Source organism: Octopus bimaculoides, chromosome 14 (assembly GCF_001194135.2).
Source record: "Octopus bimaculoides isolate UCB-OBI-ISO-001 chromosome 14, ASM119413v2, whole genome shotgun sequence".
In the NCBI taxonomy this organism is placed as follows: Eukaryota; Metazoa; Mollusca; class Cephalopoda; order Octopoda; family Octopodidae; genus Octopus; species Octopus bimaculoides.
This window is the reverse complement of record NC_068994.1, coordinates 39,132,448-39,144,253: the sequence shown is the minus strand read 5'-3', so window position 1 is coordinate 39,144,253 and position 11,806 is coordinate 39,132,448. Positions and strand designations below refer to the sequence as shown.

The window sequence follows — 11,806 nt, the reverse complement described above, 5'->3', positions numbered from 1 at the left end:
TTCCAGTTGATCTGATCAACGGAACAGCCTGCTCGTGAAATTAACGTGCAAGTGGCTGAGCACTCCACAGGCACGTGTACCTTTAACGTAGTTCTCGGGGATATTCAGCATGACACAGTGTGACAAGGCTGACCCTTTGAATTACAGGCATAACAGAAACAGGAAGTAAGAATGAGAGAAAGTCGCGGTGAAAGAGTACAGCAGGGTTCGCTACCATCCCCTGCCGGAGCCTCGTGGAGCTTTTAGGTGTTTTCGCTAAATAAACACTCACAATGCCCGGTCTGGGAATTGAAACCGTGATCCTAAGACCGCGAGTCCGCTGCCCTAACCACTGGGCCATTGCACCTTCACATGCTTCACGCACACACATTGAAAATACACGCATATACGTGAATATACACACAATGAAAGACAGTGAAAATTCAACATTGTAAAAAGCTTCCCCCATAAAAAAAAAGTATTGTGGCAGAAGTCAACATTGCTGAGATTGAAACAAGACACTCATTTACGGCCGTAAATAGACTGCACCCAGCAGCACAGAAAGGAAAGCCTATTTAGGTTAGGTGTGACGAAGAAGTCGAACCATTCCTCCTGCGAAACAATACTGATGTAAGAAGGTCGAACCTTACGTTATAACAAACACTAACCAAAACCTGCAATATATGCCCTTTAATATATTAAGTTCTTTTTAATGTTCTAAAATGTTATTTATCTAATTTCTAAATTAATTCAATTCTTCGATCTTTCTGGGCAAATATATCTTTCATAGAAATCTCTTTTTATCAATTGTTGTAATAAATCTTTTTCAATTGACATTAGTGCTAACCCAGATAGTTTTCTTTCTCCTGTTGAATTTCTTTGGTATGTTTTGATTCACTTAATGCAGAAAAGGATCGCTCTACAGAAGCAGTGATAGACGGAATTGTCAAAATCAACTTGCACAAATTGAAGAGTTCTGGCATAGCTTCAACAAGGTCACTGCTGTAAATGTAATTCATTAAATGACTTACACTTATCATTTTAAAATCTTTCATTGAATACATCACATTGAGCTCACTTTGTAATCATATTACATAAAAAAATCTGCCATAAGTCATTTTTAAAGAATCTAAAGTGTTCACAGGAAATTGTTTGCAATACTCATCAACTTTGTTGAAATTCAAAGTTTCATGAATTATAAAAACATCGATCAATCGTTGCAGAATGGATCTGTTTCGTCTAACTTTCTCATTATGATGTTGTATACTTTGATTTTTACATGCATCTTATTGTAAGTCTATGCGAACATTCCCGAATATTTTAAGATCTATCAAAGATTTTATATGCCTTTGAGAACGCTCGTGCTTTAGCATAGCCATATGTAAATTGTTTAAATCATCATAGCCTTTATCATTCTAAACATTCTTTTCTAAGCAAAAAAGTAAACAAGGCCAACAGAATTATTTATTAATTGTAGCACTTCCAGTTAACCATTTTTTCTTTTCATACAAATTAATCTGAAATTGTCTCGTGAATTTCTTGTTGTAGCTTCGCAAATTAAGTAAATTCGGTGTTGGTCTCCCACCGTTTATAATTAATTGTTTTCCATCGAAGTCTCTTTTCGAAAAACTATTTCTCAAAATATCGTTTATAACACTCATTTCGAAAAAGGCTACTTTTATATAAGAACACACGTGTAAGCGTCTGAGTAAATTGTAAGTCAATTTCAACAAAATGCAAAAATAACGTTAGTCAAATTAATTTAAAATTAATTAGCTACTTCTGAAATAAGAAATATAATATAGATAATATTTTTTGTTTTCAGAACACTCCAAAAATATAATAGTGCAAACAGATGTTTTGGATTTTAAAAAATTCAAACTTACCGCCAGGTTATTTCGACATTTCAGCTAGCTAACTCAGGAATTATGGGATTGCATTTGTTCGGGTCAGAAAGTGGAACGAGGTTAGCAACAATTCTACATAAACAAAGAGAGAGAGAGGGGGGGTCATGTGGTCTTCTCAAAGCAGACGTACGAGTCACTGAGAGAGGGGAAGGAGAGTCAGAATATTTCGAAAACATCTGAACGGATTTTCTTTGAAACAAAAGTAACTATTTTATCTAATTTTCCGATGATATGGATAAAAAATCAATGGACATGCAGCGCATACCTTACATGCCTGAGAGTACATGTCCCTGATATATATATATATACACACACACAAAAATAAGAGGAATGACTAGCAAAAGTGGATTCCTATATGCTAGAAATAGATGCCGAATCATCTAACCACGAAAAATATGTTCTCAGTAAAATTTATCGACACAACCGGTAAATTAGCTGCAAAAATTCACCAACTGCAGAGCCACCTCCAGACCTGCCGTTGGTGAATTTTTGCAGCTAATTTACCGGTTGTGTCGATAAATTTTACTGAGAACATATTTTTCGTGGTTAGATGATTCGGCATCTATTTCTAACATATAGGAATCCACTTTCGCTGGTCAATCCTCTTATTTTTGTATGTAATATAATTTTAATCTTCGGATTTTTTTTATATGCTAGACCACTGGTTTTAATTGATTAATATCAATTTCTACCCTTATTAATAAATATGTATGTATATATATATATATATATATATATATATATATATATATATATATATATGCATGTATTAAATAAATTAATTATGCTTACAAGACTAGTACTTTTTCATTCTTAACAAGAAACATTAATACTCCTGTAAGAGTCATTAATTTAATAGATGAAAATTATATTTCCACTTTAAGCATTAAGAACTTTCCCTTAAATTGGAGTTTTTCTGCTATAAATAGAAACAGATAAAATAATAATATAAACACACATGCATTCAATACTATACTCTTATACAAGCATACTTATGAATACACACATTTATGTTAATGTGTGTGTTAATTTTTACATCATTATTCTAAAGCTATTTTATCAAATAACAACAGAATACTTACACAATACTAGGGGGAAAGTAAAATTTATTATTAAATTATGTTTGACCGGAAACTTCAAGTTTCATCTAACAATGAAACTTGAAGTCCCAATCAAAACTAATTCAGTGTGTGTGTGTGAATGTATATACATATGTATTCATAAAAAATAGATGTGTGCATATGAGCATGAATGTGAATGAGTGTAATATAATAAAATTAAGTATTTATAATGTTCTTTTTCTAAATTGTAATCCATTTACTAATAATTTAATATCAAAACAGCTTCTTTTCTGTGATATTTTCTTCATATTTCTAATTATAACTTTTCAAATGTTTTGTGAAGCTGTACACTTTCATGAGACTTTTTGTGGGAATGGTATAGTGAATATGTAGATTGAAACAAAATTATAGAAATAAAATGGTAATGGGTTTTAAGCAAAAGTAATCTATTGGTTTGACTGTTTATTTAGAAGGCACAATATCTAACATCTAAAATGAGCAGGATTCTGCACCATTTACTTGCTCAGTCATTTCCTTTGGAACATTTCAACATTTTATGACATTCAGAATTCTTATTTCAATTCATATTTCTGGAGCCAAAGCTGCATTATCTATCATAAGAATACAGATGTAAGCTATCAGCAGAATTTATTATAATTCGAAGCATTGGCTCACTGAATAACTTGGAAGATAACCAAGAAATGAGAGAACAAGAAAGTAATTTTACTACAATAAAAATTGTTTCCAAATGATATGCAGATAAAAGTCACTGAAAGATCAAAATAATTTCAGTATTTTCCCAAAATTTGCTTCCAAATTTCCTTTAAGAATATGGCAATTTTTTTTTCCATATCTTCCATATGCTTAGTATTCTACTCTAATACAGAGAATGATTTTTCAAAATGTTTTCTTTCTTTATTGCTTTATTATGATTTATTTGATATTTACAAAAATATAAGAAAGTGATCAGCAAAAATTGAAGGAAAAAGACTCATTGTTGTTTGGAATTTGTTCATTAATTTTTTTTTTCTTTCACCGAGATGATCAACATTAACAGAAATTTTACTTTGACACAAATATATTTCTTGACATGACACTCTATACTAATTTCTCTATTTTTACACGCACCCTGTGCATTTAAAAAAAAATTTATTTTGATATTAATTCCTCATATATATGTGTGTGTTGTATTTATATATATAGTGTGTGTATATATATATATATATATATATATATATATTTATATTTATATCTATATAGATCTGTATGTATGTATTTTTCATATAGATATATGTTCAAAATGCTCACAGACCTGCCAGTCATAGAAAAAATAAAGAAGACTTTCAATGTAATTTTTACAATTACCGACAAATGACAGCAAAATCTCAGAATGACTGTGAATTCATTGAGAAAGTGGGATCACATTATGAAGAGCTATCAGGTAATTCAATGAAATTTATGTTTTGGTATTTGTGTAATGTAGACCTAAATACAGATGTTCTTTGCAAAGATGTGAGAAACTGATGCAGCAAATAAGGACCAGAAACTGATAAATATTTATCTTACATGAAAAATATTTGGTAGGTATCTCATATTGAACAGTAAATTCAACTCATGGCAATTTTTTAGTTTTTATTTGTCTTAGTAAATAATTTTGGATAATTAATTTATTTACCTCTTAGCCCTATATGTCATTGTGCTCCCAGTTCCTTTATAGGCTATGTCTACTACAAATATTGATTCTGTTTATGCGTAGATGCACATTTTTAACTAAATACATTGGCATAAAAAAATCAAACATAACAACAAATCAATGTCTGTTGAAAGATATGAAACACTTAGCTCTAAGCAAAAATGTCCACAATGGTAATTACATAGATATCATTTGTTTTCATTCATTTCTCAACCTTTTGAGTTGGTGAAAGAAAATCTATATAACAAAACAAATTGAAATGCTGGGGGTAAAAAAAAACAACTCATAACACATTCACAGATTCAGCACAGTGTTGTCTTTTTGGGATTGCTATTTCCCAGTACATTATAAATGTGCATTTGAATGATTAAATAGCTGGGTTATTGAAATAAAGGATCATGAACTCAGAACTAAGATTTTGGCATCAGTATTTGTGTATATATATATATATACATCAAAATCCAAAACCCAAACAAGTAAAATGACACTCCTCAATCCCAAAATATTACAGACACTGAAGTCAAATAATAAATGCTGCATTTAGTGTGTGTGTAAACTAGTGGTAGTATACTATCCTAAAGATAGCAGGTTGGCACAGATGTGAACTTACCTTTTACAATGCATGTAAATTAACTTTAAGAAACATACTTTGAAATTACCTCTCCCTTTTCTTTGAGTGTCACTAACAATGACTGCTAAGCAGTTAAGATTTGAATCACTTTCTGAAACAGAAAGGGAAATTTCAATTAAAGAGTTTTTTTTTGCACATGACATTCTGAATATCTCACTTTGAATTTCATTTATGGAGATTATTTAGTTTTTATTTTTGCACAGAAGAAGAGGATAAGTGGTAAAATACATAAAAATCAAGAGTTTAAATGATAAAGAAAGGGCTGGAAATTACTGATGCACATGATCATGCATTAACTTATTGTATTTAGATGATAAGATGTGTGTAAAGCTAAGTGCTTTAAGAATGTGAAAACCTGGGTAACCCTATGAACAAGCCATAACAAACATTGTCAAAATACTCTATTGCTCTATAAATTGGAGTGTACCTCTCTTTCAGGTTTATGATTTATGATCTACTGATGATATATATATATATAGTAAAGATTATTAGCCAGCATAAAGCGGCAGTCCTGGTTAGGATTAATGTTACAGTTATTTAACCCCAGGAAACATCGTCTCAAGCTGGCTATGCAACACACTGTCTGTGTACTTATATTTTCGAACAAGGGAGTTTAGTATCCCCACTCAGCACAAGCAATATCTGCGTACTGCAGTTTCTGGGTCATTTCCCTTTGTTAGCACAGAATAACTGCTTGGCTAGAGATGGCACTGCTAAATCTTTGTTCAAAATATATAATTTTCAAAGCGACACAGTCACTGATCTAATAAATAGAAAAATTATTACTTCTAAATCTCTTCACGAGAGACATTCAGTAACAATACTCTAGAGTAAAGATTATATGCCAGCATAATCTATTTTTTATTTATTAGATCAGTGACTGTGTCACTTTGAAAATTTTGTATTTTGAACAAAGATTTAGCAGTGCCATATCTAGCCAAGCAGTTATTCTGTACTGATGAAGAGAAATAACCCAGAAACTGTGGTATGCAGATCTTGCTTTGTGCTGAGTGGGAGTGCTAAGCTCCCTTGTTCGAAAATATAAGGACACAGATAGTGTGTCATATAGCCAATTGGAGATAATGTTTCCTGGGGCTAAGCAACAGTAACATTTGTCCTAATCAGGACTGCCACTTTATGTTGGCCAATAATCTTTACTCTAGTGTATAGTTACTGAATGTCTCTCGTTGAGAGATTTAGAAATAATAATTTTTCTAATTTTTCTATTTATATATGGAAAACTCAGACTGGTCTGAAATCATGTATTGCAAGAGCACATGAAAGAACATTTTCAATATTTGCAATATATTCTAAAATAATCCATTCAACGAACAAGTTTAGTGTCGTTATAAAAAGGAATTAAGGTGGTGAGCTGGCAGAACTGTTAGCATACCAGGCGAAATGCATAACTGCATTTCCTCTGTCTTTACGTCATGAGTTCAAATTCTGCCAAGGTTGACTTTGCCTTTCATCCTTTCTGGGTTGATAAATTAAGTACTAGTGAAACACTGGGCTCCCCTCCCACAAAATGTCAGGCGTTATGCCTTTAGTAGGTAAGATTATAAAAAGGAATTATTTCAGTGTTATTTCATTAAAAAAAAAATTAACAATTATTCTTTGTATCTGATATTGAAGTAGTTGAAAGTAAAAATTTAATTGGATATAAATTTTAAGATGAAAGCAAATCTAATTATTTCTTGTATTCTGATAACTGTAGTTAACCAGTTCAAGAGAATTTCAGACAACCAGGTCAATGGTTTGTATCCTACACATGCATTGCTCTGAGATCAGGCTGTGACACTTTAAATGCAATAGTGAGATCTGAAGAATAATATTTGATGTGCTTGTAAAATTTAAAAATTTGACCTGTCATGTAATATGAATTTTTCTTTGCATATACTGTGGGGTATTTTTTTATTATCTAGCAATGATTAACATTAAAAAAATCTTATTTGGAGCAAAACATTCAGTTTATATCTTGTTAATTCCTTTATTTTTATACAAACTCTTCATAATGGAAAGATAAATTCTATCATGTAGATGTACAAATTACATTTGTTTTTCAAATTTTCTGTTTTCAAATTCCCAGGTTTGTTCAATAAATTCCAGAAATGGTCATGGAGATTGTCTTCTCCTTAAACAGCTATATCCCCTTCTGTATTCTTATGTTGACATGATGATGTAGATGAATAAAATATATTTTGATACCTATTTGCAGTATCTCCATCACTGAGCAACATCTTTCCAGTTGAAATAGTTCATTCTGTAAATGTGTCCTTTGGAGCACAAGAAAGTTCCAAAGAAATTTGACATTAGCTTTGCATTTACAGTCTTAAGCAAATAATATATAAATCTCTCTTAGATACAATGCTAGTCTATCTCAGTACTAGTCTATCTCCCCAGAAGATCATTCTAGCCATTCTCAAGTTCAAATAGAACTGTGAATTATAGAATTAAATATTCTTCCTAATTACATATATGAAAAACCCAAACTGATTTGAACTCAGGACATGAGTTTATTGCCCATTACTTTGTCTACTTGTTAATGCTTCTTCTCTCAGCTTTCTTTTCTCCATTGCTAATCTCTACTAGTCACTACTAGAATCTATTGATACTGTTTTATCTAACTTATGCAGTCCATTTTCTTCTTATGACCACATCCCCTTAATTATTCATTATGCTTGACTACAACAGCAAATGCTTCTAATAATCAATCATATTGTTCACTTACACTTCTGTCCATCATCAATTCTTTTCACATTCAATATATCATTATTCACTTCTTTGTATTATATGATCTCTGCTTTCACTACCACACAGATGAATATCAGTTTATTTAGACTCTGTTTTATTTTTACATAAAGCAAATAGTTCTTTTAGACCTTGATTCTGTACTTCTCATTGACTCTTTTTGCTCATTAAGTAGTTTATATTACGTAAGTTACAAGTTACCTCCAGCAAAACATGATGATTAAAAGTAACTTATGCTTCAGCACTCACACTATGAGTTCTCTTAGGGCTTTTGTCAGACAGGTTTGACTACCTAAACAGGGTACAGTTAATATATTGTCGTTTAAATTACGCAACAATGAAATTAATACTGACATCTTATTTTATCAGATATATTTACCAAAATTACATAAAAATATCTCGAAATACTAAAGAGTAAATTTATTCAATAAAATCGCCATTGGCATCAACCACAACCTCCAAACGACTTCAGAACCTTCTGCAACTCTTCTGGATGGTCTCCTTGTTTAAGTTGGTGAATGCTGCCAAAATTCTTACCATCAGTTCATCTTTGGTCTTACAAGGAATTTTGTTGGTTTCTCGCTGAACTGCACCCCACACATAATAACCAAGGGGATTGTAGTCTGGGGATTTATGTGGCCAGATGTTAGGAATAATGTGGTAGCAGGAATTGTCTGACAGCCACTACCTCCTCCAGGCACTTGATGTATACCTCCGTGTTGAGTCAGAGGCCATGTGGTAAGATGAATGGAGGCATAATGTCACCATCATAAAAGATCACTCCAAACACCATGATGTTGACTGGATGTTTGATTTTATCACTCTTGGGATATGTTTTGGGGACATGACAAGGCAATAGTTGCTCTGTGTGTTTACTACCTGTTCGTATCAGACTTTCCAGTGTGAATGCCAAACAGTACAGTATGTCATTTCCAAATTTCCGGCAGAGTGAATTGTGCTGTTTTTCTCACAGACAGTGCCCAACAGACCCTACTATACTGTGTAGTTAACAAAATCAAAAACAAACAATGTGCATGTGCAAAATCAAAAGTATAAAACGGGGACAATTTATCCTTCACACCTGGTATCTGCATTTTGTATGTACAGGCTTTGGTCAACAACAGCGTCATGGAGGGGGAGACTTCCATATGGGTCTTCTCTCTCTACTCTACCGATATTGTCTAAGGAAAAGGTCACCATTTTAGGGCACATCAAGCCTTTCATTAATACCATTGCAGGCACTGAAGCATAAAGCTGGAGTAGACCCTGCAAGATATTTTTTTCAATCCACTTTACTAGATTGGAACTTTTTTTACTGACCCAAATGGATAAAAGGCAAAGATGACCTTGGCAGGATTTGAACTCGGTGTACAAAGAATCAGAACAATTGACACAATATATTCCATTCAATACTCTAATGATTACCAATAATGTACTAAAAATATCGAGCTCTTGTAAATTACTTCACTGTTGTAAACTCTTCACTTTCTAAATATTTTCATATGCATACTGATCTCTTTCTAACATACATATCATGCTTATTTGTCCAATGCCACTGAACTTAATTTTCGATGCAATTTTTCCATTTCCCTTTCATAATTCAAATCAATTTTGCAGTCCTCTGACTGATTCCTCAATGAAACTTAAGTTATTTGTGCATAAACAGTCTTTTATAAGAGCTTCATCTTTGCCTTTTCTATAGCAACTACAGTGATTTAACTCCATAGAGCTGGCTGAATACTTGCCCCTACCCATCATCACTGCCACACAGGTACTTACAGCTTACTTGTCTTTACTCCTTCTTTTACCCGTATTGTTCCCATCCCCTCAACTCAGGCACCAAACTAACCACTATGCACACACCTCCCTTCTCAGCACCTTGGTCTTGTGTAAGTCACTCTCTGCATATGGTTTTCCTGTCAACTTGTACCTGTTCAAGAGAAACATAAGCCACATCTGTCGCACAAGTCTCAGAGGAAATGTGAAGACTATGAGCACAGTTCCTTCCTCCAAACCAATTCAATGAGGTAAAAAGCAGAGAGTAATGAAAGAAATATCTCAGAGGACACCTACCTGAAATTTAAATTCACTGGAGTAATTATGGCTATTACTTCTAATTAATTATATGTAATCTCTTTCAACAATCTGACACGTCTGCTCTCAAACACTGTCCACCACCGACTGGCTGCTTGTGCTTTGCCAACCCCACATGCCCATCACAGCCCTTCTGGTGGGACCCACAAGCTCCACTTCCAACAGGACATGCATACTCCCTCACTTCCAGTCCTTCCCTACAACACAGCCTGGCTCATAATACCACTATTCTCATATAAGATATTAGACTAGGCTTGCTAGTTTCCTTACCTAGATCAGAGCTTTTTTATTCTGAATTTAAACACAATTAGAGTCAGCTCTATGCTTTATTTTTTGCTCAGAGTCATGAAAATGAGTTTAGATTCTTTTGACAACACCTAGCCATAAAAGTTGACTGCATATCCCTGTAAGAAAATAATGTTATTCTAAGTAAACTAGGGCTAAACGATGATCATTACTATGCTTTATAATATTGTCTTATGTTCATTTGATTAAACATTTACTATACTATATATTTAGTGTACAATATGGTGTATGTGTAGGAGATGTAACACTAAAAAATCTTTATGATACAGTTTGATTTTGGAAATATTTATAGTCCTCTTATTATCTTAATAATCACTACTAAAGTCAATGTTTGATTGTATTCTTCCTTTTTTCAAAGGTCTTCATCCTGACCAAAATGACTTCCAGCAAGCCTCAACAAGTCAGTCCCGAGTTTATGCTTATTCTGGCAGCAATTCTTCATATCAGACAGGAAATTTCAACACTACTGGACACACTAATGTTACTTCCTTACATGCACAGTCTTCAATTAGAACTAATAACCTTAGCACAACAATCCTCTCACACACATTACCAACAAAATGTGGCTTTTCTTCCTTTAGCAAGCCACTGCCTGCTTTACCAAAGACAGCATCAGACATCTAACTATTGCTTTGGTATTTGAAGATTTTTGCCATAGTCCTTATTCATTAAATACCAGTTACATTTCTAACAAATTAAGTTTCAAAATCTTGTTTTCTTCAAAAATTTTATTTAAAATTTTGCAAAGAAATTGCTAGAAGCTTATTAATTATCAGTGAAATATTTGTAAAAACCTTCTTCCTTTTCTTCACAGTCCTTCTTTGCAATATTTTTTAACTATCTTGGGAACACTTTTGGAAAGCCATAATTTACAAGTCTCTTACACTAACACTAAATTAGGAAACATTAGCCTAAAAATATTTTCTTTTTTAAAATAAAGAATCCATTATTCATATGGTTCAGATTTTGAATTTTATTGATTCAATGTTTGCTCTGAATTCAAGATAACTCTTCATTTCTTCACCAGGTATATAAATTTAAAAGCACATTCCCACAGATTTTGTACTTGTAGAAAGAAATATTCTAGTGGAGTTTCACAAATTTAAATATGTTTGTTTTTTTCACATCTAAATTTATTGTGTTTAAGAGTATTAAAATTTGTAAATACATTGATAAAAAAAAGAGGAATGTATGTGTAATATAACATAAATTCACAAAACTTGTGGGTGTTTTTTTATCTTTAGTTTCTTTACTACTCAAGATGTTTATTAGTTGTCTGTTGTCAAGCTTCTACCAATTAAATGCACAAGATCTTTTCCACTCATAATGAAAAATCCCAATGTGATGCCTTCTGAATATATATATATATATATATATATATATA

At 32.4% G+C, this 11,806-nt stretch overlaps 1 protein-coding gene across 2 annotated transcripts in view; it reads left to right on the top strand.

The window, feature by feature from the left end:
• The window catches only part of LOC106872385 (protocadherin beta-15), a 36,519-nt gene extending 25,011 nt beyond the window's left edge, over window positions 1-11,508 (top strand). Inside the window, exons 3-5 of one of the 2 annotated variants that reach the window (XR_001409764.2) lie at window positions 4,235-4,388; window positions 9,725-9,793; window positions 10,781-10,897. Coding sequence is in view for 1 of the 2 variants with exons in the window: in XM_014919371.2 (XP_014774857.1) it covers window positions 4,235-4,388; window positions 10,781-11,046 (420 nt within the window). In the remaining variant the exon portion in view is untranslated. Of the gene's footprint in view, window positions 1-4,234; window positions 4,389-9,724; window positions 9,794-10,780 lie in introns of both variants that reach the window. The other variant, XM_014919371.2, reaches the window with a different exon arrangement.
• Window positions 11,509-11,806: the final 298 nt, after the last annotated feature.